The 27,718-nt window shown below is 39.3% G+C and overlaps 2 protein-coding genes across 5 annotated transcripts; one reads left to right on the forward strand and one right to left on the reverse strand.

Moving 5' to 3' along the window:
* Positions 1-988: 988 nt before the first annotated feature.
* LOC107793525 (eukaryotic translation initiation factor 5A-2) lies at positions 989-3,621 on the forward strand. The gene is made up of 5 exons (XM_016615895.2): positions 989-1,217; positions 2,247-2,369; positions 2,460-2,516; positions 2,604-2,678; positions 3,200-3,621. Exons 1-5 carry the CDS (start codon positions 1,095-1,097, stop codon positions 3,299-3,301), a joined length of 480 nt encoding a protein of 159 aa, XP_016471381.1. The 5' UTR covers positions 989-1,094; the 3' UTR covers positions 3,302-3,621.
* A 348-nt stretch (positions 3,622-3,969) lies between these two features.
* LOC107793526 (isopentenyl phosphate kinase) lies at positions 3,970-27,718 on the reverse strand. Of its 4 annotated transcripts, none has more exons than XM_016615898.2 (13): positions 27,000-27,718; positions 16,998-17,130; positions 11,755-11,985; positions 11,474-11,571; positions 10,913-10,955; positions 10,266-10,327; positions 10,084-10,140; positions 5,870-5,905; positions 5,725-5,802; positions 5,149-5,215; positions 4,973-5,035; positions 4,491-4,594; positions 3,970-4,285 (listed from the first exon to the last, which is right to left on the reverse strand). In XM_016615898.2, exons 2-13 carry the CDS (start codon positions 17,062-17,064, stop codon positions 4,190-4,192), a joined length of 1,002 nt encoding a protein of 333 aa, XP_016471384.1. In that variant the 5' UTR covers positions 17,065-17,130; positions 27,000-27,718; the 3' UTR covers positions 3,970-4,189. The 4 variants fall into 4 exon arrangements, with proteins under 4 accessions (XP_016471384.1, XP_016471386.1, XP_075089376.1 ...); XM_016615900.2 differs by lacking the exon at positions 27,000-27,718 and adding an exon at positions 24,572-26,991; XM_075233275.1 differs by lacking the exon at positions 10,913-10,955 and having other exon boundaries at positions 10,289-10,327.

Consider the following 27,718-nt stretch of genomic DNA (forward strand, 5'->3'; position numbering starts at 1 on the left):
CTTCCTCTTTCCTCTATTCCTCTTGATTAAATCTCCAATATTAATACCTTCTGATTTGGTAAACAAGTGAAAAAAATTTGGTAGAACCATTACTAAAGACTCATTTGGAACTTGCATTCAAAATCTTAATTTGCAAGTAGTAGTTTTGAGTGAGTATGATTGCAATTTGTCGAAAACACTTGGACAACACTTTATACCAATTTTGAGGATGATCAGATGTGATTTGGAGTCAAAATTCAGAACTAAAAAATGTGACAAGTATACTATATATCACGTGTATATCACATTAATATCATGTGTATATTACAGGGATATACACGGATGACACACATAATTGCATATGGTTTTACATTTGCCTTGTATGATTAAGGTGATAGTAATGAATTACTTGTGTGACTTATGAATTGATATTGCTATAAAATCAAAGGTAGATTTGAATTGCATCACTTGCAATTGTGACATTTTTTTGAATGACCATGATACCCGGCCAGTTTGAGCGTACCACAACTAATTCCATGAGGTACCTTCTACCTACTCCTAATATATGTATCGGTTCTGTCCACCAATTAATTTTTTTTCGATTTGGACATACCAAATTTAGAGCATCAATTAAAAAAAGAAATATGGACATAAAACTAAAAAATAATTTGTAAGACCACAAAATTATCTGACTCGATAATTGGATTAAATTTGAAAAGTCTAATTGATATGATACAAAATTTATAAAATAATAAAAAAAAATTGATAAGATATAAATTGTATAACTATTGACACCTCCGCTACAAAAATTCAAAATAACTTTATTTTTAAAAAAAAAAAAAAAACTGAAAATAAAATAATACAGCGTCGTTTCAACGCAGAACACATACGGGAAATGAAATATCTTTCCACAGACAACTTAAATCAACGGTTGAAAATAATCATCTAGAAAAAAACCCTAAAAAAGAATATGTAAAGCCCAAAAGTTTCCAACTGACACAACCATATATAAGTAGCCCACGCGCTCACTGCCTCCCTCCGCCTCTGTAATTTGCCCTCTTTTGTTTGTGTTTTCAATTTTTTTCATAAATCTCTTCGAAGCTCCTTTGGAGAAAATGTCGGACGAGGAGCATCAGTTTGAGTCAAAGGCCGACGCCGGAGCTTCGAAGACTTATCCTCAACAAGCTGGTACTATTCGTAAGAACGGTTACATTGTCATCAAAGCCCGCCCTTGCAAGGTTTTCTCTCTCTTAATTTTGTTATTTTTAAAAATTCATTTATTTTGCTGGCACTGTGAATATTTATAAATTTTAGATCTGATGGCTTTTGCGGATAATTTTACTTACTGATTTAGATTTGTAGTTTTTGTTTCAAGTTTGTATCTCTGTGCCGTCTAAATTTCGACTGTGAATTAGGGTATGATCTATTTCGTGCAACAACCCAAAAAAAAAAGGAAGAAGACTTTTCCATATCATTTGCTGTTAATAGACAATCTGCTTCAAGACTTAAAATAGATTCTAACTATCTGTTAGCAGAAAATATTAACATCACAAAATACAAACTCTGAAGTATGGACAGAGGCGGATTTAGGGGGCAGAAGGGTGTTTACCCGAACCCCTTCGCGAAAAATTACATTGTGTATATATTTACCTCTATATATTATGTTTTGAATCCCATTGACAAAGCCCAAATGCATGGCTTAGTGGTTCAGGGGTTCAAATCCTTTGTAAGGTCCTTAGCGTAAATCTTGCCTCCGCCACCGTGTACGGAAGGGTGTTTTTATAGTGGGTTCATAATAACATTAACATCACATAATGATATTGATGACAAGATTGTCTGACTTAATTTAAGGCAAGTCTTACTCAAAGAGAGAAGATATTAGCTCAAAAGAAAATAATTTCTAGTGGTAAGAGTCAACTTGTGATCTGTGGGTTAGTAAGGAGTGGGTTCGAACCCTGCTACAGAAAAAAGCCTAGTTAAATGGAGAAGGGAAGGGGAGTGAGCCCGTTATCCATCGGGTTTCAAACTGTGTGCACGTGCATTCGAGGGTTCTTTGGTTTTAAAAAATAATTTCCTTTTTGACTCTTGGGTTGGATTCAAAAGATTTTCACTTTGTTGCTGAATTGGATATCGTCATTGGTCATCTAGCTTTCAACAATATTTTTAATTTGGCCTTTGTTCTTTGTCTTTCAATCAGTAAGTTTGTCCTTGTATAAAATTTTCCTTCATTGCTTCGTGTTTGCTAACGTACACACTTCTTGTAACAGGTCGTGGAAGTGTCTACTTCCAAGACTGGCAAGCACGGACATGCCAAATGTCACTTTGTTGCAATTGATATCTTCACTGGCAAGAAGCTCGAGGATATCGTTCCCTCTTCACACAATTGTGATGTATGTGCTCCTGGTGATCTTCATGTGCAGTTCGCTATATTCTTTTCATTATTTAATTGTTCTAATGTATTATAACTGTGCTTGTTGCAGGTCCCCCATGTTAATCGTACAGATTACCAACTCATTGACATCTCTGAGGATGGATTTGTATATATACCTATTTCTCCCACTCGGATTCTTTTTTGTTATTTTTGATTAATTTGTCCTAATCTTCTGTGCATTATTATATTATAGGTGAGTCTACTCACTGAAAATGGTAGTACCAAGGATGACCTCAGGCTTCCAACAGATGAGAATCTTCTCACGCAGGTTAGTAAGCATCTGGCTTATCCAATTTTTCACCACCTATTTCCAAGTTGTATTTTTAAGCCCAAATAAATATCTGGTTCAATAACTAAGATATCATAAACAAGTTGATGGAAGGAAGGGGAGCCTTGGCGTGAACAGGAGGTCACGGGTTCGAGCCGTGGAAACAGCCTCTTGCCAAAATGCAGGTAAAGCTGCGTACAATAGACCCTTGTGGTCCGGTCCTTCCCCGGACCCCGCACACAGCGGGAGCTTAGTGCATCGGGCTGCCCTTTTTTTTTGACCTTCTAGGGAAGCTTAGGTGGGTTCATGAGATGACCTTAATTCATTGAATCTTGGAATTTTAACAGCTTATGGAGCAGGCTTTTTAGTAAAAGGGGAATTTTTGTGCCCTCAAGTCAAAATTATAAATGTTGGTGCACATTGTGAGAAACTTATAATGGAGTTATGTTTGGTCGTTAATTCTTCTATTTCGAGAAAATGTTGCAGGTTGCTTAACGATTTATAATTTGCTAAATGTGCAGATCAAGGATGGATTTGCTGAGGGCAAAGACCTTGTTGTGTCTGTCATGTCTGCCATGGGTGAGGAGCAGATTTGTGCACTGAAGGATATTGGTCCAAAGTAAATTCGTTGAGAGCGGTTGCTCTAGGCAAAATATTTATTATCTTAATGGAGATGGACATGGCAATAGCGGAAAAAGATTGTGGACCAACTTGTTCAAGTACATCTACGTGGTTTTCTTGATATCGGAGGCCCCAATTTTATTTTGGTCCTATATCAATATTAGGACTTGAGTTAGATTGTTGTTTTAATATTTTGGTATTTGTTCTGTTTATGTTAAAGGTTTTCAAATTTGGTGTGGGAAAAGTTAATCTTGCATTATATACAATTTTGCATCTTCAGCTTTTATGAAGGTGCACAATTATATTCATAAGTGTTGACACATTTCTAATTCCTTTTATCCTGCATTTGCATCCTCTTAACCTCATTTTCTACGGATGATTATAACGTCCAATACTGGTTTGGTGAACTTGACGAAAAGGAATTCCTTAGATTGAGTAAAAATTTCCTTGGTAATTAACTAGCATCCTCAATTTCTTTGATTAGACTCCCACTGGGGACTAGCTTCTTATACTGTAGTTGAGATATGGCGTCTTAAATTAGCGCACTTGAATTCTTCTTATAGTGAAGTCGAGTTTTGGCATCGTATTATTGACTATTGGTACGCAAGCTACGGCTAGAATATAAGCAAATTTTCTTCTCTTATCACCTAAAATTGTGATGGGACCAACAGACCAAAATATGAAATTATACTGCTATGATCTGTAATAAGGAAAATCTGAGAAGTTATAAACTGAAAATTTGCTGTTTGTAATTCACCCAGAAACAAAAAGGTCTTGAAATGATTTGCACCCTCTCGTTCAGGGGTCCAAATGGTACATTTCTTACTGTATTAATCATCATCCTCGCTGCACGAATACACTGGCCAGGTTTCACTGCAGTAATCGATGATTTAACTCATATACCTGATGGCTGTTCCAAGCCAGTCATCAGGTATGCTGCCTTTCAAGATTCCACTAAGGGCTTTCACTGAGTGGTCCGTTCCTGCCTGCACCAACCTAAGTCTCAGCACACAAGAAAACAACAACAACAACAACTACGCCTTAGTCCCAAACAAGTTGGGATCAACTATATGAATCCTCACTTCTTTCTCAACACACAAGAAAGAAATAATATATCAGTCCTTAATCTCAAACTAGTTGGCATAGGCTGTATTTTTTCACCCTCAGTGGCTTTCCAGGATTACATATTACCTTTGTTATGTAGACATCGATTCCAAGCTTTGCAATCATAGCGGCTTCTGTTATCTTTGTCACCATCCCACCAGTTGTATCATGGGCAGCTACACTGAATTCAACTGTTGATGAAAGATTGAGGAATGATGAATAAACAAATTGTCTCTGAAAGATAGTTGAATGCAAGTTAAGTTGTTTAGTGCCTTGATTAAGACATAAGCAGCTAATCCAGAATGACACTGTCTTCTTCAGTCACAATTTACGGTAAGAACAGATGTACTTATACTCATTACGCACACAAGGCAATCAGATTCGCAGCCCCAACAGTATAATCTTCTCCTTTTGGGTCTGGCTTTCTCATACATAATTGTGGGCTTGTTTTATGACTATCAATATTGAGGAATTTGCAGATTGAGAATAAGCTACATTGGTGTTCAAATGCATATTCAGTTCCCAGAGTAAGCAAAATTGATGAGACAATACGATCGCTCTACACTGACCTGGCTTGCTTGTGTCCTCTAATCTAGGTTTCACTACCGACCAGCTTCCATCTTCACGTACAGCTGTCACAAGTAAACATTTCTCATCTCAATATGATACAGCTTACTGTAGATGCTCTACGGAAAGTAATATATTCAAAACAATGAACCCAACTCTATCGCTAATGGGCATTTACCAATTTCTTGGATAAGTATAGCGCCAGGTTCTACTGGTGGACGATCATATACGCCAAGTACATCCGTCTTCACTCAAGATGTATAGGATAGCATTTACAGAACATGATCTCATGTTGATCAAAGACAGAACCACAGAGATGAGATGAAAAGTAACAGCTTATGTCTGTCAGGCCAAGTTAGTGGTTCTGTATTCATTTTGTGCAAGACTGAAAGCACCTAGACGCAAATCTGTTATCCTGAGATGGATCTAGAAATAGAATCTACAATGCCTTTTAAATCTGAAAACAGATTGCAGGTTTGAAGGCAATGTTTCCGAAAAGATTGTAAATGGACCTTCACATATAACACAGGGATGATGTCTTCTCATAGTTTTACAGAGATATTATGCTAGAAAGAGCATTCGGACCCACTTTAAGACTATTTTCTCAATGTGACATTTATGTCTCAAGCATAATTAGCACATTCGTGTAAAAATGAAGAATCTAGAAAGTCTTACGGAGTAACTATTCTTATTTGCAAATCTCCAGCATGAACAGTATCAGAATGCACTCTCTACATAACAATGCGTCGGATACAAGAAAAACAACAAACTCTGGCTTTAGTTCAGCTGCTAAATGACGTATTATCACGTCTCCACTCAGAATAGTGCACTCCTGAACAAGTGAAAGGATTAAGTAAATGATCACCAAGTTAACGTTCAATTATACTTGAAAAACAGACCTGTAACGTATCCAGGATAGCATCTCCATGCAAAACCTGGAATTCGAATGAACTTGTGTTACAACATTCCAATAGTTATGCTCACAAATTAGAAAAGTGAAGCAATTACAATAACAAAGTGACCAAATTAGGAAGTGATACTTTAATTCACTAATCTGATATCCTATGAAAGAATAATGAAGAAAAGCTTTATGAAGGGCAATATAATCGAAGTTCCTTGCAATGAAGAAAAGAATCAAAAGTCCTCACTCAAGGCAGAGCGAAAGCTAAGCTAAGGTACATTTGTAGAAAACCATCTTTTTCTTTTTGCTAACATAAATTGGTTATTTCACACAGATTAACATTGTTTATAATGAACATGACACTAGCTCAAGTAAAATAATATTTTGAAAAGCTTTCGGACTACATAAATAAACTTTAACTGCTAGCTCCTTTCATATATAATTTAGTGATGAACTATCATTAACATTAGATAATCCATAGTTAATTGTACTCTAGAACTGAATATCTGATTGTGAAGTATAGTTCAATATAAAGATAGCTTAAAATTACGCACAGACAGTTTGTACTATGTGTTAATACATTTATTGGCTTTTAACTCATGAAATAACCCATACGGCTAAGTATCAGCACTGAGCAGGTTTCATGCGTATATGCGATTGCAAGAGAGACAATCATCTGTGGTATTTTTCAAATAAGAAACATGAATTACTATGAGTGAGGAACAAGTTCTCCATATCTCTTAAAATTTCTTGGTAATGTTTAATGTCATGAATCAAATGTTGTGCTAAAAGAAAAAAAACACTTTATATGCCTTCAGATCTTTAACTCTCAACAGAAATCTGCTCCTACATCATAATTAAATGTGATCCTTTCTGCCTATAATAGTGGTATAGCAGATAGTTAACACTTAAGCTCAAGTCATACTCAAATACATGGAAGATACTTACTCCAGCACGTGAAAGGAGCTAGAAGCAGAAGTAATAGCGGGCACATAGTGTTACATCGATACTATTAACTTCCACCCCTCAAGAATGAAGCATAACGTTTTGCATGATGGGAATGCCCTCATCCAAAAGATTTTAGCCCCAACACCACTTCTGTCAATTTTCTTTTTCTGCGGGTTTTGTCATAGTTTGTTAGATACAATGTCATGCATCAGTCTAAAGTTTCCAAAAAGTTACATTATGACCTAGGCTGCTTCACACATATCATAAGGTTTTGGCTTCAATACTCCGGTTCTTTTACAAGGTAACAGAGCTAATCTTAAGTAAAAATGTTCTCTATGTAAATCTGTTCAATCAACCGTTTTCTCTCTACTTCTAGTCCAATTGTACATTGTCTCTACCCAATTAGTCGCTTTGCACTTGGCTCAGTCTACTCAACTCAACTAGCCACTAGCTCTATTGTAGGTTCTTTTCTCTACTCGTTTAACCCAGTTTCGATGCTTCAATCCTCCAGATACCTTCTTCAACTTGTTGATCCTAATCTCTTTGCTCTAAACTCACTTTTCAACCTACGAGCCACATTAAAACTCAAGTTGTTGAGATTACATATGCGAAATAATGTTACAGATACACAACATGCCGCACCATGTTAAGAGTTGCAGATGAGCTTTATCATTGTCCGGCTGCTCCACCCATTATATTAAGGATTTGGATTGGATGTGCAGATTATTTATAATTTTAACATGGCAAGCCTTTGGTTTAGATATATGGGCTTATGAGTCACAAAATTTTAAGCACAGAACAATCCACTGAATAGGAAGGTCAGAGTCCCTTTTAGGTAAGACGGCCACGTGAATTTTGGTAACTTCAGTTTTGAATCCTCGTGTGTAATTCACTAATTCCTTAACCCAGTACTCGTTTTTTCACTTATTACTTAGTATTTCATGCATGTTTATCAGCTCGTCTATCGCCATGGAATGTATCTGCTTTTCTCTCTTCAACCCGAAAATAGCCGATCCCGAAGTAAAAGATTCTAAGGATCCCATGGATCACCAGAGTTCCGTTCCTTATGCATATAATCTGTTGTTTTACAAGCTTCGGGCCTTTAGCTGGTGCTGGCACCTGCGACAACGCCTCCGGAACCTCGACTGTTGTTGTTCAACAGCGGCGCCCTCTTCCAAGAAGAATGGATTCAAAATTCTTGATCAACATGTCAAATTGAGTAAGACAGTGCGATTCATCATTACCAACAACATTCACGCACAGAATCATCCTAAAAGTAAAAAGCTAGAAGGAGCTTTGGTAGTAGAACATTTTCCTTTTCTCCATGTTCTTCTACAGGTTTTTTTGAGCTTTTGGTGTATATATCAAACCCATATGATCATGAGATTTTGCACTATCTATAACATTCTTATAGACATTCATGTGGAACATCAAGTTTATGAATACACATCAAAAAGAGCTGACAGTTAAGCACCTCTCGAGATGAAAAGCCTAAACATCATGAGAAAGCTACGTACACAATGCACATTCTGAATGATATGATTGCCGAAGAAAATGATATGGAAGATATCAGGGGAAAGGCAAGAATATGGTCAGGAAGTCTCTCTTTCACATAAAAAAAAAACTGAAAAATAATCACAGAGCCTAAGGAGATAGTTATACAACAACAACAACAATATCCCAGTATAATCCCACAAGTGGGGTCTGGGGAGGGTAATATGTACGCAGACCTTACCCCTACCCCGAGGGGCAGAGAGGTTGTTTCCAGGAGACCCTCGGCTCAAGAGAGCAACAAGAGACAATATATTAATACTATCAATAGACCCATAGTAAATAACATAAAATACATAACATAAAATAACAAAATAACAACAATATAAGAAATATAGGAAATACGAAAAGGATGTAAGGTATACTAATATCCAACAGATACAGCCCTGCATCCGTAGCTGATCAGTAGCATCCTAAGTTTAACTCCTAAATGGCTAGTCTCCCTCTAGTGCGCTGTAGTAATATTCACAAACTTCCCCCTAACCTACAACCTTAATGCTCGACCTCCACAATTCCCTGTCAAGGGCCATGTCCTCAGAAATCCTAAGTCGTGCCATGTCCTGCCTGATCACCTCCCCCAATACTTCTTAGGTCTCCCTCTACCTCTCCTCGTGCCCACCACAGCCAGTCGCTCACACCTCCTCACTGGTGCATCAGTGCTCCTCCTCTGAATGTGCCCGAACCATCTGAGTCTTGCTTCCCGCATCTTGTCCTCCATGGGGGCCACACCCACCTTCTCTCGAATATCTTCATTCCTAATCTTGTCCATTCTTGTATGCCCGCACATCCACCTCAGCATCCTCATCTCTGCTACTTTCATCTTCTGGATGTGTGAATTTTTAACCGGCCAACACTCGGTCCCATACAACATAGCAGGCCTAACCACTGCTCTATAAAACTTACCTTTTAGTAACGGTGACACTTTCTTGTCACACAAGACTCCCGTTGCTAACCTCCACTTCATCCACCCCACCCCTATACGATGTATGACATCCTCGTCGATCTCCCCGGTCCCCTGAATAACTGACCCAAGGTACTTGAAACTACCCCTCTTAGGGATGACTTGAGAGTCGAGCCTCACTTCCACTCCTGCTTCCGTCGGCTCGGCCCCAAATTTGCACTCGAGGTATTCCGTCTTCGTCCTGCTCAGCCTGAAACCTTTGGACTCAAGGGCATGTCTCCAAACCTCTAGCCTCTCGTTGACGCCGCGTCGTGTCTCGTCAATTAGGACTATGTCATCAGCAAATAGCATGCACCATGGCACCTCCCCTTGAATATGATGTGTTATGGCATCCATCACCAGGGCAAATAGGAAAGGGCTGAACGCAGACCCTTGGTGCAACCCCGTAACAACCGGAAAATGGTCGGAGTCGCCTCCTACTGTCTTAACCCGAGTCTTAGCTCTATCATACATGTCTTTAATCACCCTAGTATAGTCAACCGGGACCCCTTTTAACCTCTAGGCATCTCCATAGGACCTCCCTAGGAACCCTGTCGTACGCTTTCTCTAGATCGATAAACACCATGTGGAGATCCTTCTTCTTATCCCCGTATTGTTCCATCATCCTCCTAATAAGGTGGATAGCTTCTGTGGTAGATCGCCCCGGCATAAACCCGAACTGGTTATCTGAAATAGACATCGTCCTAAGGAGATAGTTATATGTGTGAAAAATAATGAGTGGTCAGGCTAAGACCCAACAAGTTTAAACTCACAGGTATAAAACCAGCATCAATAGCTTTAATGACCATTGAAATGTCAGCCTCTGTCATCTGCAAAAGCACAAGTTGTCAAATTTCAAACAATTTCATGGCAAGGAACAATTTGTTTTTTCAAAAGAGCTTAAAATATAGCAATATATCCATTTAATAAAATGATATTCATTTCGCCTTCTAACATTTCTTTGACATGTTGACCAACCACATGAGAATGGAGACATTCCGATGGAAGGAATACCCTCTGCAACAACAAAAAGCATTTGTTAGGGATGTACTGGTAAGAGACAAAGACATAAAATCGTAACGTAGCGCATGACTAAGTAATCTGTGAAGAGTGAATTCAAGTAAGCTCTTCAAGTTAAAAATATGCATTTATGATGAATCATTAACAAGCCTTGTACATGAAGAGCGTTGATTGTTTGACGGTTGACTGGATGGACAGTTATCTGGTACTATGTAGATCAACAGCATGACTAGATTAATTAGGATGTTAGCTTTAAAAAAGAGTGATGTGCCCTTGTAACATCTTCCACAGAGCATCATAGCCCCTCCAGTCTGATATGACAATTACTTATGGCCTTCACAGTGTCTTTTCAAATCCTATTTCTTATCGTGCAGTAAAGAAGTTGGGCTAAGAGAGAGATTTCAGCACTTAAACATCAAAATTCATTTCAAATCCCAACCCTGCCCAAAGTGAGACCCACTGGAGGTAAATGAAGTGCAGATGTGAAAATGTTACATGTCACGCTACCAGTTACATTTAATCTCATCTATTTCAAGACAGGCTTAGAGACTAGTGGTATAGAAAAGAAATTGTTATGAGTACCTCTTGCTAGGGCTCTCACGATTTCAAGATTGAGGGATGTGACCTGGCATAAAGAAAAATGAGTATTCTATTGCATATTACCAGGGAGTCAAAGCAAAAGCATAAAAAGGGGATCATTACATAGAGACAAAGGAGTCTAACAAGTAATTAAGTGACAATCACTTAATTTGTGCAGGACACACCAAACCCGTCACACCTAAATAGACATCTCTCAGGTAGTGCATAAGGTTAAGCAGATAAGAACTCAAGCATGGAAGTTAAGCCCGCATAAGATCCTGGAAATATGCCCAAAAGAAGAGGAGAACTAAGATGCATGCATGAAGTATTTTCTGTTATGTTTGTGACCCAAATGAAAAAACCATGGAATGTAGAAATGCAAAAGAAACAGAGGGAAGCAAATATTTCACTGGTCTCAGCAACGGCGCCGCTAGTCCTAAGTTAAAAGCAGAATGTAGAAAAGGAATAAAGACCAAATATCAGCTATATAATAGAGTTGAAAAATGTATGCCACGCGGAACAAAGATATTGCTTGAAAACGGAAAGGTGAGGGCTGGATCTTACTGAAATTCTTGTAGCAACAAAACCAGCCTTGACAAGAGGTTGGCTTAGTCCACCCTTATGAACACCTGACTTGCTAGCTTGAAAGTGTCCAAAGGAACCTGAAGGCAATGATGACAACGTAAAAGGGTCACGAGTTTACACGAAACTAAGAATTAAATTGTCCTTCTAGAGCAGTAAATCTGGTAGATTTATATTTTATTCATTTCATAATTCACATAGTTTTGTTGGCTAATGAACCTTAGAAATCTTGCTAATGACTAAGCACACTCGACAATATCAACCTGCTCCATGAACAACAATAAAACTTTCTGAATCCACAACTGGTTGATCACTGAACTCATCGACGAAACTTGGAGGTTCAGACTGTCCAGGCCTTTTGCTCCAATCCATTCCAAGAACTTTTGCAGAATCAGAATTCGGAATCAATGCTTGACGAAGCTGGGATGAAACTTCCTTAAGATTCTCCTCATCTATAGTCTCCAATTTATTTTTACATGTGATCGCTGCACCTCCTGAACTAAACAGTAAACAAATAATGAATCCTCAGAAAGAAGACATACTAATAAGTAGAAAAGGATTCTAATCCCCTTGTTTAAAGTAAACCAACCTGATGTCACTTCAAATGCTATTTATACATTGTTAAGAGTAACCTAAAATAGTTAAATACAAACTCCGAAGAGGGCATCAACTGGTCCATTCTAATTGTTAAGTGACCAACACATTTCTATTTTTATTTTTTCTACAGGTAAAATCAATCATTATGTCTCAATCCCAAACTATGGGCTCATATACAAGGAATCTTCCGTATCAGTGAAAGAATATACATTCTTGTTTGGCTATTTTTATGTTGTCCCTCAACCTATTATAACTCTCCTTTATCCAGGCTTGTAATGCTATGTTTTGCACATATGTGGAGTTAGTTTTTCCCCTCTTGTTTGTAGGTAAAAATTATCAAAAAAGAAAATAACAGTGTTTCGTGCAAGATGAAAGCACATCTAAGCTGAGGTATCATCATATCCGAGGGTTGATAAGTAAAGGAACTCTTTCCCTGAAGAAGATACAAGGATCATAGAAAAATTAAAAAATGGTTCTTTCTTTTGAGTATTTTCCGCAGAACTACAAAGTGTAAAAGTACTTGCTATAGCGAAATCAGTTGCTCCTCTCGGGTCGTAATTTTTAATTATTTAGAAGGATTTTTCACGTTAAAATCCCTGTGTCTTTGTTTCTCATTTTATTATCGTTAATTACTGTATTTTGGTTCTTTGCAATTATAACCGTGAATATTTTTTGTTGGTTATTTTTTTCAATAATTGGTATCACAGCACATGTTCTGCTCATAAATAGAAATATTTTTCATGGTCGGTTGTAACTCTAAGAGAAAATGTCAGTAAAGTACGAGGTAACAAGATTCAACCGTGATGACGGTCTTTCTATATGACATAGAAGGATGAAAGGTCTACTTATCCATCAAGTAAGGCACTAGATAGCAATGGGACGAAGCCCGAACCCATGAAACATGAGGACGAGGCAGACATGAATGAGAAAGGCAACTAGTGCAATCCGATTGTACTTGTCCGATGAAGTACTCAATAATGTCGGTGATTAAGATAGTGACTGTGGTATTTAGAAAAGACTAAAAGCATGTACATGTCCAAATCCTTGGCAAACAAAGTACAAATTTCTTATCACATTTAAATATGTTAAATGGATCAATCATGCAGCTAGCCAACCTCGGAGAACAAATTAGTGAAGTAGATAAGGTTATCTTGCTACTAAACTCGTTGCCATCTTCCTATGAATAATCATCCTGCATTGTAGAGATGCCATTGAGTTAAAGGAGGTCATATCAGTCATCCTACTCAATGAGAAGATAAGGAACAAGCTTGAAAATCCGGGGCAGGGCTCTTATCATGGAAATCAGAGGCAGGAGTCATTATAAAGCTTCGAGTAGCCGTGATAAATTCAAAGGTCATGGAAAGTCCTGGGATCGGTCAAAAGGTAGAAATTGTTACAATTGCGGCCAACCCGATCACTTCAAAAGAAATTGCCCAAATCCAAAGAAAGATCAAAAAGCAGTGGCCATAAGAATGATGACAACATAATTGTCGTTGTGCACAATGATGATTCGGTGGCTCTCTTCATTCACGAGGAGGAAGGATGCATATACTAGGCAAGCCAGGAGTCAGAATGGGTGATTGACACAGCAGTATCTTACCATGCCAGTCCGAAATAGTTCTTCTATAGGTATAACAGAGAAAACTTTAGGACGTTCAAGATGGGAAATACCAATCACTCAAAGATTGTGGGATTAGTGGCATTTGTATCAAGACAAATGTTGGAGACACATTAGTTCTAAAGTTGTGCAACACATAGGAAATCTGCGAATGAATTTGATTTTAGGGTCGCTCCAAATTGAGGCGGGTACGCGAATCATTTCGCCAATAGGAAGTGGAGGCTCATCAAAGGATCATTGGTGATTGCTAAAGGAGTTGCTCGCTACATATTCTACAAGGCAGCCACTCAATATGTGATGCGATTTTAGATGATATACCAGTAGATTTGTGGCACCAATAATTGTGCCATATGAGGGAGAAGGGATTGCAGATTTGTGGCATCAGATGCACATTAGTTCTCTACAGTGCAAGATGGTTGTTTCCAAATTATCACAGGAAGATGACAATGAGTTTAGGAACAGGATACCCTTATCTACTTCACTACATTTTTCTCCGGGATTGGCTAGCTACGTGATTAATCCATTAAACAATTTAAATATGACAAGAAATTCGTACCTTCAGTCATATGAATGGAATACAGTTTTTCTTAAAAACAACTTGTTTGTCAAGGATTTGGACATGTACAAACTTTTTAGGTTTTTCTCAAATGTCACAGGTACTACCTTCATCACCTATATTACTGAGTACTTCATTAGGCAAGTGTAATCAAATTGCACAAACCGTATTTCCATCCATGTTTGCCTAATCCTTCGGTTTCAAGGGTTTGAGTTTCGACTCATTACCATCTAGTGCCTTGCTTGTTAGATGGGTAGATCTTTCATCCTTCATTGTTATACAGAGAAACCATTATCACTATCACTGTTGAATTTTGTTACCTCGTATTTTACTCATGATATATTTTTTTTCATAAAGTACATTACAACCGACCATGAACAATAATTTTATGCATGAGCAAACCCACATGCTCTGATACCAATTGCTGGGAAAAATAACCAACAAAAAATATCCACGGTATATAATTGCAATAAACACAGAGAACCAAAATACGGTAATCAACAATAATAATATAAAAACAAGGACACTTGTATGTTAACATGGAAAATCTTTCTTAAAAAGAAGAAAACCATGACCCAAGAGGAGCCACTGATTTCACTATAGCAAGAACTTTTCCACTTGACTAATATTGCTCACACTCTCTATTTTTCCTCTCAAAGTATTTTATTTCTCACACTTCGTAAATTCTTCTCTTGCTCTCTGTGTTTTGTGTCATACAACTAAGAGAGCTTTGGCTTATATATAGTAGTAGAATTGCCTTGTGATGTCATTGATGACATCATCCTTTATGCCAAAAGTCAAGTTTGACAGTGGTGAACACTAGGTTTGTCTCAGATTACTCGAAACCGGTACCACCCCAGTTGGGTTTTTTTTTTTTGTGGGGGGGGGGGGGAGTAAGGGATCGGGGCTAAGGAGAAGGGGTAGGGGACTGAAAAAAGTACTCTTAGAACCGGTCCGGTTGGTACCCTAAAGATACCGTACCGGCAACGGTCTGGTGCCGAACCGATACCCTTAACCATTTTATTTTATTTTTTAATTTAACTATTTTTTGACCGTTAGCCAACGGTTATTGGCAACAACGAAAAACGGCTATTTTTGCCTCCCTACCCCCTAACACCCTCTCTACCCCTTAATTTATATTTTTAACCTCTAAGTTTGTTAAATTACACTTTTGCCCTATTTTAAAACTATAAATACCTCATTTTATTCTTTCATTTGTCAAATCAAACTCTCTTATCTCTCTAATTCTCTCTCTCTCTAATTGCAATTAACATTCTAGCACTCAATTATTTTGCTATAATTTTTCAAGCATCAACATCAATTATACGACAACGCATTTTTTTTGTTGGCACTATACCACTAGTCAGAGCAATTTTCTTCCATCGACATCAATTATATATTGTCGTTTGGTTCACTCGTTCCAACTTTTATTAAGTTTCATATTTATTTTTGTTATACATGTATTGCTATTTGTTGTTATTTTAATTATTTATTATTAAAAATGGCTCCTAAACTGGTAAAAAAGGTGTTTAATAGATTTACTAAGGGTAATGCTAGGGAGGGGGTCCCTGTTTTGAAACAAATACTAACCAGTCCAGTTTATTTGTTACATACAAGAAACATATAATTCTGCTTTTCAAGGCTTCCTAGAACAACGGTTAGAATAATGTTTGCGATGATGAAGGAAATGAAAACTTAGTGAAATATTGGATTAAAGCGGAAAAAAGAAACATTGTCCTTCCAAAAATAATTCAAGAAGACGACGATGCCTATAAATGAAATACTATCTACCAGAGATGGCGAGGAAGCAGAAGAACTACTACTATCAATTTCAAGCAAAGAACCACTAAAAGTTATTGAAATATTATATAAATAATTTTTTTTTGATGAAGTAAGGAAATATATAAGTAAATTATTATAAGTATTGGAATACAAATAAATACTTATAACATGTATTAGAAATATAATATTAACATTGCATTAAATAAAATTAAAGACACTTCATAGCCTAGAATTTTTCAAGGCCCGTATAGTTTGTGTGTATTTAAATATAGCAATTTTTTAAAATTTTAATTTAAAATACCCCTAAGTACCCTTACCGACCCCCTCAAGTGGTACTAGTACGATACCCCAAAAAATTCCCTTACCCTATACCCTTAATTCCCCTTAGCCCCAGTCCCCTTAAGGAACCCCTCCCTACCGGTACCGCCCCCTTACCCAGATCCCTTAAGTACCCAGAACCCTCCCCTTAGACAGCCCTAAACACATAATTATATTGGTTGGCCGCCTATTAAGTTCAAATAGGAACAACAAACTTTCTTTCCTCTTTTTCATGGTTTCACACTTTGGTAGATGGGGCTGGAGCTGGACCTCACAAAATAAGAGCCTCTTCATGGTAGGATGAGTTATTTTTTCCCTTCTTATTTATAGGTAAAAATTATCACAAAATTGTCCCAGATGAAAACTTCTTAGACCCATTTCAATACCTCAGCCATTCCAATAAGTAAATGAAAAAGTAATAAAAAAATTGCTCAAGATCCGAGATCACTCTCCCTAGTACTGGTCGGAAAAAGCAAACTGGGTATTCCAAATTTCAGATTTTTCAATCAAATCCACAAATATCAGATCAAATGTAGAGAAAGAATGAAAAAGGAACTGAAAGAAACTAAAAGATAAAAATAAAATAAAAATTTATGAATACCAAGATTGAGCAGTAAGAAAAAAGAATAACTCACCAAGCTTGACGATGCAGCGGACGCGTTTGGTTGGAGGAATAGAGGCGGAAGCTTTATTCTGCTCCATTTAGTCGCTGCTGCTACTACTGTAACAGTACTAACTCTGTTTTTGTCCAGGCTTACTCCGAGGTAGCTGAAAATAGAAGCACAAAAACAGTAGTTCTTTTTTTTTTTTTCCTTTTCTTTCAACCAAATGCACCTGTGTTATTTTTTAAATGTTTGTTTTATTTTAGACCGAGTTATTAATTTAATAGTAATTCCTGGGGAAAAAAGAATAATTTAACAGTAATTTGAGTTAGGATACTAAAACCATATGTGAAAATGATTTTATAATTAATTTGATCAATCATTTAAGACATTTTTAAATATAGAATGCAATATGATTAGAATTGAAAGGGTACTATTTCTTTGTTTCTTCGTTGGAAGAGTTCTAGTGTTGCAAATTCAACTTACTAATAATACCGCAATAGGTCTGGAATAAAAGGTCAATGCTTAACTTGTTTTACCAAAAAAGTATTAAACCTTTTCCTAAAACGAATTAATAAGAAAATAGGGGGTGAATTCTAGTTAAATATAATAACTACTAGATCTGAAGACTTAATGCATTAACGATGTAGTATCATGTCCGATAATATTGAATGCCGATTAAGAGTGCTCAATGATTGTCAATGAATGCAATAAAGAAAGCTTGCAATGAATGTAGGCAATGACAATAAATGTAATAAGAAGGAAGTTATCACCCAAATGTTAGATGACTTGTATGATTCTCCTTCCTGACAATAACGCGGGGACAATATAAAATGAAGGTGGATAAGAGATCCTTGGATCTTGTGAGTAAAAGATGTATGTTGAATAATGGAATCAATGGACAAGACAAGCTTTGTATATTTTCTGTAGTCAACTTTTACAATGTGTTCTTATCCAAAAGTCAAGATCCCTTTTTATTCTTTATCTCTTCCTATTTATAGGGGATATTCCTAAGAAACCCTAAAAAAAGTACAATTAAAGGAATATTCAATAGAATATCCCTTTTTCTATTCTAAACTTATTCCACCATTGCTTTCGTACATTCTTTACTCGACCTCGGCACTAATCCTTCTTAGGATGACTCCTCGTCATTGCGTCGTGGTTGGCTTAATCCTCGACCACGTCCATTGGAAGTTATTAAGTCCAGTCTAAATTTTGACCAATACAGTTAGTCCCTCCGCTTGTTGAGGTCGTGATCTTGGATGTCCTCGATGAGCGGATTTTGTTTGCAACCGTTCAGAGGAAATTTGGTCGTGATGATTGAATCGAATCAACCAAGGTCGAACTGGTGGCGTTGTCAGCAGGGCTGCGGTCGGTGTGGCTGACGTAGGATGACGTCATGGCCAGGCACGTCATCATTACACGTCTTCCCAATACAGTGTATATGCTTCTGTCGCTTCGATTTTGGTGCCATTGACGACTCTTCGCCTCGATTTTGGTGTCACCCAACCTTATAAATAGAGGAGAGGGGCTTCACTTTTGAAACTTTCAGCATTTTCCATTTTGTATGCATATTGTTTTTCTTTGACCTTCTTCTTTGATCTCCACTTTCGATTTCTTACAGCTTCTTCAATTTCAGTCCCTGGTTTCTTTCTCGGTTGATATTTTCTTTCTCCGACTTTGCTGTGCACACTTTACTGCTGGAATATGTCAGATTCCCCTCATATTCACGACAGAGTCTCCGATGCCACTCCTTTATCGGTGGCCATTCCTCCCTGCGGTGAGGAATCTATGGTTGAGGAGGAAGAAAGCTTTCCCACTGTGGAGGAAGTGGTTCCTAATAATCTTTTGGTCGGAAATGACTTCCCAAAGGAACCTGCTCCCGCTCCTGCTTAGGAGCTTTTTGAGACGGGGTTGCGTCAAATAGCCGACCTTCAGTCCAAATATCGTATTCCTTCTCACGTCGAAATTGTTCTGGCAAGAGGCGATATAGTATAGGTTCATCGGCCCGGATATTGCGTTTTCTATATTTATCCATTCCTAGTTGGTTATTCTCTTCCTCTCCCTCCATTAGCGGAGGAGTTATGCCGCTTTTACAATGTCTGCCGGCTCAACTCTCCTCTTATGTATACAAAGTTTTTATGATGCTGGTGAAGTATGCAGAGTTCGCCGGCTGTGAGGTCAATATCCACCATCTGCTGCATCTATTCTTGCCCAGTTTTTATAGAGTACATTGATACATCTGCGACATCGTGAGACCAAATGGTTGGTGGCCGGGATGGATGATAAGATGAACCGGCGGTTCTGGTATAAATACTTTTCATCAAGATCGAGCATCTGGTGGCGAATCTGACCGGGTTCCCCGAGCAATGGAACTATAATCGTAAGTATCTTTCCATATGTTTATTATTTTTCTCTTTTCTTCCTCATCTTCTTTCATTTTCGACCCACTCAAGGCTTCCTTGTTTTCAGCTGAGAAGCGTGTACCTTCTCTCGTCTTCGATATTGAAGATTGGGTGGCTTGCGTGTTACCCCACACCGTGGGAATTCGTGATTGGGCGTCCTTTCACAAGATCTTTGGGTCCAAGATTTCGTCCAGTAAGTGTTATTTCTACCTTCCAACTTATTGCCGCTCACTATCGCCTTTTGATGCGACCTTCCTTTGGTGCTAGGTTGGCAAGCTTCCAAAAAGGCGAAGGCTCTTGTGCTTGCATTTTGTCAGGTGGTGGCCTCGATCGGGATGCAATTTGCTCTAGCTGAGTCTGCTCGAGGTCAAACTCAAGTTCCGCCAATGAGGGACTCTGCCCCTCAAACGGTTGTTGTGCCGGATGAGATCTCTTCTTAGCCTATCTTTCACCTTGTGGACGAGTCATCTTACGGTGATGAGGCATTGCCGAGGAAAAGACGAAGGGTAGAGACCGTGAAGGCCATTGACGCTGATGTTGAGCTAGAAAGATTCATTGCTTTGGAAGCGAAATCAGTGCTTACACCAGACGTTGAGGCTGTTTCTGCAGCGGGTGCCGCCATGGAGAAGAGGCCCTCTGAGGTTTAGGGGGTTCGTAGTAACGGGGAGCTTACGCGGGCTGTTAAAGGTGGCTCATCATCGGCAGCTGGGAGAGGGAGAGCTGTCCATGCGGGGGACGATGACTCTGGCTCAGACATCGACCCTGAGGAGGTACAGACCTTCGTGGAGAAGGCTACTCGCGTGGAGATAAGGACGGAGGGTCCTAATTGGCATATAGTCATTGCCGTAGATTACGACCTTCTAGCCAACTCAAAACGGGTGGTGCCGGCCTTCGCTCCCCTCTGCGCGAATTCTAAGAATAGGACGTTGCAGACGCTGAAAGATACGGCTCTGTCGTTGGGTATATCTTGGATGGCCTTGCGAGTAAGTTTTCTTTTCCCATGTTAGGTTAAGTTCATTTCATATGTGTAACTTTCTTCCACTGACCTCTTCTCTTTTTTTTTTGCATGTCAGACCCTTATCATGGGGATTGAGTGGGATCAGTGGGAAGAGCGGAGGACGGTCATTTTCAAGAAAATGGCATCCAAGTACGGAGAGTACCATTCTAAGCACCGAACGCTCGCCGACTTACTCAGCCAGGACCGCTAGTTTCAGTCACTCCGTGATGGGCTCCAGCAGAAAGACGAAGAGCTGAAGAAGAAAGACGAGGAGCTGAAGGAGAATGTCGAGGAGCTTTTGAGGGCCATCAACAGATTCAGCGTGCTTGAGGGAGCGCTAAAGGCTAAAGAGGACGAGCTCGACGTGAGCAAGGGAGTGATGGCTGAGAATGCAGATCTCCTGGCATAGGAGGCGTCCCTAATGGTCAAGTTTGAAAAAATCGAGGCTAGGGTCGTCGACTTGAGGGCGGAATTGAGCACTAGGGTCGCGGAGCTGAATCTGGCTGAAAGGACCAGGATGGCCGCTATGGCGGAGGCAGCAACTTTAGAGGGTACCTTAAGTGTTTGTAGGTCTGAGCGGGCTAACGAGGTGGATACGTCGACGCTCAAGGTGGCGAGGTTGGAGGAGCGGGTCGAGAGTTTGGAGGTAGAGCTATATGGGCTAAATGAACAGGTCGTCACCTTAAAGGTCAAGAAGGAGCAACAGCAGGCCCAACCGTCTACTTTTCATACTTCTGCTGATCCTAGTATATCACGAGAGTTGTATGAGATGTGGGTTCACGCTGAGGCTCAACTTGACGTGTACAAGTCTTTGAAGGCTGTCGGGAAGGTTTTTGAGGTGGAGCTTGAGGGCGTCTGTGTTATGGCATGTGCAGCTCGTGAAGCTTGTGGTTACGACCCTGGTATACCCGGCGGGGATGATGATGACGACGCCATGGATGGGCTTGCCTCTGATCCTTGGTATGATGATGAGTATGCTGATGGGGATTATGTGGCGTGAAGCTTTTGTACTTAGTTTTCTTTTTGCTTTGTTATTTTTGTGAGGGCGTCCTCGAGACCTTTGTAAAAAGTACTGTAATCTGACAATTGAAATGGAATAATTGCCTTTTTTTCTATGTATTTTTGGATTTCCATTCTCTTTTTCTTCTCGTCTGCTATGTGGGAAGTCCCTGAATTTCGGCTGTTTGCCTGTAATGTTGATTTTGGCGGAGTCGAACATAGACCGACTTGAGGTCGGATATTAGTTAGCTCGAACGAGGTCGAGGTTTGATTGATTCGAACGAGATCGAATGTAAAACAATTCGAGCGAGTCGAATGTCGAATAATTCGGGCGAGGTCGAATGTCGAATAATTCAAGCGAGTCGAGTGTAAAGTAATTTGTACGAGGTCGAATGTCGAATAATTCGAGCGAGGTCGAATGTCGAATAATTCGGGCGAGGTCGAATGTCGAATAATTTGAGCGAGGCCGAATGTCGAATAACTCGAGTGAGTCAAGTGTAAAGTAATTCCAGTGAGGTCGAATAACTCAAGCGAGTCGAGTGTAAAGTAATTCGAGCGAGGTCGAGTGTCAAATAATTCGAGCGAGGTCGAATGAAGGATGTAAAATTATTTGGTGGAGTTGTGCAAAAATATTGCATGCTGTTTTGTTTATTTCATTCATTGGAGAATATTACATGTTTCTGTTTGTTCCATACATATATTTGAGAAGTTCTAGTCTACCTAGTCCCTTCATCGCTCGGCTTGGAAAAGTAGTCGATAGGCGGGGCGATGAATTATACTTGAACTTCAAGACATCCCCTTCGTCGCCTCATTAAGACCTCCCCGATAAAACCCAATTGGGATAAAACTAAGGTGAGGGAAAAAATAGTACGATTTGGAGAACGTCCATTCTTAGAAGTTGAAGTATTTGAGGGGGCGATTTTCCAATTGTTTGGTAGTAGCTTTCCCTCCATTGTTTCTAGTTGGAATGATCCTTTGTTTGCTGCTGTCGTGATTTTGTATGGACCGTGATTTTGCGGGGAGCTTTCTCTTGGGTCTTTGCCCGCCTGTGTTTTCTCCTTGAGTACATAGTCCCCGACTTTGAGTGGTCTTACTTTGGCCTTTTTGTTGTAATACCATTCTATTTGCTGTTTTTGGGCTATCATTCTTATATGAGCCATGTCTCTTCGCTCCTCCGCTTCGTCGAGGTATTGCTTTCTGTTCTCGTCGTTGCTTGGTCCGCTCTCATGGAGTATCTCAAACTTGATTCCCTGACCTCGACTGGTATCACTACGTCAGTCCTATAGACTAGTGAATATGGCGTTTCTCCTGTGCTTGTTTTTGGCATGGTGCGGTATGCCCATAACACTTCTGGTAGTAGTTCCGGCCATAGTCCCTTGGCGTCTTCGAGTTTCTTGTTCATGATGTTTAGTATTGTTTTGTTGGAGGATTTGGCTTGGTCGTTGCCTGCAGGGTGATATGGCGTGGAGAGTGTTCGCTTGATGTGCCATTTCTCAAAGAATTCAGCGGTCTTTTTCCCGGTGGAACTGGGGTCCGTTGTCACAGCTGATTTCTTTGTGGATGCCGAAGCGACATATGATGTTCCTCCATATGATGTGATAACTTTTTGTCCGCGTAGTTGGGCGAATGCACCTTATTCTACCCATTTGGAAAAGTAGTCAGTTAAAACCAAAAGGAAACGCACATTACATCATCCCGTTGGGAGTGGTCCCACGATGTCCATTCCCCATTTGATGAATAGCCATGACGATGTGACCAAGTGGAGGTGCTCGCCCGCTTGGTGTATCATATGAGCGTATTCTCGTACTGCTCGCACTTCTTGACGAAGTTGGCGGTTTCTTTCTTCATGGTAGGCCAATAATAGCCTACTCGTATGAGGCATCTGATGAATGCTCGGTTGCCGGTATGGGTACCGCAGTGGCCTTCGCGTACTTCCTCGAGGAAGAATCTTGTTTGGTTTGGCCTTAGGCATTTTGCCAAAAGACCGCCAAATATTCTTTTGTATAGGTCGTGGTTTATAATGTTGTATTCGGCCGCCTGCATTCGAAGCTTTTTGGATTATTTTTTGTTTGATGGGAGTATTCCCTCCTGCAAATATGTTATAATACGGTTGCGCCAGTTCCAAGTTAAATTTATAGAGTGTACCTCAAGTTGGTCTATTGAAGAGTGGAGGAGGGTAACCACGTTTTCTTTTCTAATGTTTTTGGTGGCTGCTGCTAACTTGGCGAGGCCATCTGTCTCGATGTTTTGTGCTCGAGGTATCTGGTCGAGTTGACATTCGTCGAATTCCGGCAGTAGTTTATGAATTTCTGCTTGGTACTTTGTAGCCTCTACTCTTTGATTTGGAAAGTCCCTGTGAATTGGTTGACAACGAGTTGTGAGTCGCATCAGAGGACGACTCGTCGTGCTTCGTACTTGAGAGCTAGCTTTAGTACTGCAATTACGGCCTCGTGCTCAACCTCATTGTTAGTCATATCGGGGCACTGTATGGACTGGCAGATGACTTCTCCTGTTGGGACCTCGAGTATGAGTCCTAGTCCAGATCCTGACGCGTAGGAAGCGCCATCGGTGTATAGGACCCATAGGTCGGGTAACCTAGGAGAGGTGCGAGAACTTTCCTGCTCGACCTCAGGCTTTATTTTGGCATTGAAATCGGCGACGAAGTCGGCGAGTACCTGCTATTTTATTGCTCTTCACGGTTGATATGTTATATCGTGCTCGCTCAATTCTATGGCCCACTTGGCCAATCTACCTGACAGCTTGGGTTTATGTAGGATGCTTCTTAGGGTGAAGGTCGTGACCACTGATATAGGGTGACATTGAAAATAGGGTCTAAGCTTTCGTGAAGCTATGACCAATGCCAAAACCAACTTTTCGAGGTGGAGGTACCTTGTTTTGGCGTCGACTAGGGTTTTGCTAATGTAATAGATTGGAGATTGCGTGCCTTTGATTTCAAAGACTGGCACTGCACTTACTGCAACCTCTGATACAGCTAAGTATATCAGGAGGCGCTCGCCGGGTTCTGCTTTGGCGAGTAGTGGGGGCGAGGACAAGTATGCCTTTAGTTCTCTTAAGGCCTTGATACATTTTGAATTTCACTAGAGTTCATTGTCCTTTTTAAGAACGTTTAAGAATTTGTGGAATCTGTTAGAGGATCGTGAGATGAACCTCAACAAGGCAGCTATACAACCAATCAGTTTTTGTACCTGTTTTTTGCTGGTCAATATTTCGGGTATTTCCTCGATGGCTTTGATCTGGTCGGGGTTGACCTCGATGCCTCTTTATGACACCAGAAAGCTGAGGAACTCGCCCGAGGTTATGCCAAAGGCACACTTTTTGGGGTTCAGCTTCATGCCGTATCGCCTTATTATATCGAAGGCTTCCTTTAGATGGTCGATGTGGTCTTCCTTCCTGATAAGTTATGCGTCTTTTGTTTTGATGATTTGACAAACTTCATGATAGAAACAGATAAGGAACCTGATACAATTAGTTCTCTTGTATTCAGAGTAACCAGTCAGATGTCTGGTTCAATTTTCTATGAAATCAGATAAGGGAACAACAGAGGGAACAGATATAGATCAGCTCCCCTAGTCGTCGTATAGTCAACTCTACATTAAACATTCTCAAGACTTTAAGATCACAATGTTCCAGTTTGGGATCCAGTTTGGACTATGGCTCAACTCTTCAGAGTCGAAGGAACAACTGAGGGAACATGTCCCTACCAGTTCCCGAGGTGACTATACGAAGTCAACTCTCCAGTTGGAAAGTGCTACTTGCACATGCTGTCACACCCCATTTTTTAACAAACCTCACTGACCCTCTTAAATAAATAGAAAGATGTAGTAAAGCTTTGAAAAGGGTTTCCAATTAGAATGTGACAAAAATTGTGTTCAAAAGAAAATAACTCAGAGTCGCCACCTGACATTTGATTTCGGTGTGTCAGGTCACCGTTTTTTCTAAAAATGATAATAATTTTCCTTTCAAAACACTCTGAACTCTAAAACTAAGTCTACACCAAAGATTAGGGTAAGGGGGTTCATTTGACTCGAGGAGAAGGTGTTAGGCACTCCCCAAGTCCCGTGAAAGTCACGGTTGCGTAGTCGATCTAGTCGGCTTTTAAAAAATATTCAATTGAGGTAGAAAACATAGAAAAAGGAAAATAAACACACGAGATGTTCAAGGTCGTCCCCACCTAAATAAAAGAGAAAGAAAAATGAAAATAAAATAAAAATACTACAAGTTTCTACTTTTGGCCTCCTTTTACATGTACGATGGGGCATTCCCCGGAATAAAATATATTTACAAATTCTTCGGGTCATTCCCCGGATAAATTTAACTAAGGGAACGACCTCTCGCCTCAAAAGAAGCTAAAACACGAATGTCCTGAAGATTTGCCTACCCAAATATGGCCGGCCCAGACATGATCCTAATGAATAATATGATCAATAAAGAAAATAAAGTAAAGAACTGAATAAAAGAACAATTAAATTCACTCATGTATTGTTTTTAACTTTTATTTTTATGGGACCGAGCCCTATATCTAAAAATATGAAAACAAAATAATTATCAAATGGGCTGGTCGTACCCTCCAATCCCACGACCCAGTTCATCATTCATACAATTTCACACCCAGCATGATCGAACAAAGTAGCATTCAAATAGATAAGAAAAACGTTCAGCAAATAAAGGGAGGGCTGAAGAACAATAAAGGAAAATGTGAATCAAAGCCATTAAGAAGAGCCATTAAAAGATTTCTAATCACCCTAATTCTTCTTTATCTTACATCATTTAGAAAACAATTTAAATCAATCATAAATTGTGCTCTATACCCCAGATTAACTACACGTCCAAATCTACCTCAAAAGTAAACCAACAAATCTTACAAGGTAACGAAACAACAACAATGATTTTAAAACTCATTTTTTGTTTTAAAATAATGCCAAACAATCATACCCGATGACAAAAGCTCCTACGCTATTGAGATAATATGCTATAGAACTAATTTTTTCTTCCTTAAGAAAGACTCTCAACTCATTCAATCGAAGAACTAAATCCCAACTTTTTAAGATTCGACAAAAAATTCAACTCAAGAGGTGGACTGAAACATGCCATAAATCACCTTTGGTAGGCTAGAAAACCCAACTATTGACAGGTTAACCTCGAGACACTCATGATGGATGCATCTTATATGAAGATTGTAAAGGCCAGTTGACAACTTCAACTCACATAATCCATGTTTTGGCCATAAAAAGAAAGCGAGCGAACATATGGATAATTATAGTTTTAAGTGATTTTTAATGGTAAAGAATTACATGAATATTCATCCCTATTTGACTAAAATCAAACGCGATCCTGGTATTCTTGTATAAAAATTCTTTGCCGTTCAGGTGTAAATTCACCACAAAATAGATTCACTCAATCCCAAAGATCTGTTAAACAAGACTAAATGAAATGCTAAAACAGAGGAGTGAACAAACCCCAAGAAAATTAAACAAATCTCAACTATCAATTACCCATATTTCTGGAGGTAAGTGTTTCAATGCAGAATACCAAATAACCCATCTTAATATGGCTCTTTTAAGGCTTGATTCACCATAAGCAAATGAGAGAAGATCTAATGGTAAAGAGACGAACCTGAGAAAGGCTGGTTTTCGATTAATAAAGATATTCCAACAATTACACGAACAAATTTAACTCGAACGGAATCGCGAGCCAACTCGAACGGCTAACAAAACCTCAAAACTCCACAATGCCTCAGTTGAACTCCATGAAAGAGAATCAAAACAGAACTGAAAATAATAATTTTTTTTGTATTTTTCGAAGTGGGAGTCAAATTAAAACCAAGAAGAATTGAATTTTTTTTTATGAAAAATCGAAATCAGAAGAGAAATGTCGAAATCCAGTATCAAAACCCTCGAACTTTTTTTTTCCTCTTCTCTATCTAAAGGCTCCAAATATATACCCTCTCTTAAAGCTTCTTCTTCCTCAGCAAGATATCGTGTGGGACCCCAAAATCAAATCCGAAAATCCCCCTTTCACAAACAAAAATCAGAAAACTGGAGACTTTGGACAAAAATCTTCATCCAACGGTTCCCATTTCTCCCAAATTTATTCAAGGGCCTCGGATTTATGTTTAAACAAAAGAAATAAAAGAAGAAATCCGTGAATCGGATTGAAATGATGAGATTTAGTACGGAATGAATGACATGGAAGAAGGAGAAGAGAGAGAGGGGGACCATGGGATTCGTTGAGGGCGAACTCGCCCGATTACGGCGAGTTTGGGCGAGTTGGATGTGGGCAGAGGGGTTGGAGGAGAGGGAAGGTATGGGGCGGCTAGTTTTTAGGTTTAGGGT

This window comes from Nicotiana tabacum, chromosome 16 (assembly GCF_000715075.1).
Source record: "Nicotiana tabacum cultivar K326 chromosome 16, ASM71507v2, whole genome shotgun sequence".
NCBI classification, from domain to species: Eukaryota; Viridiplantae; Streptophyta; class Magnoliopsida; order Solanales; family Solanaceae; genus Nicotiana; species Nicotiana tabacum.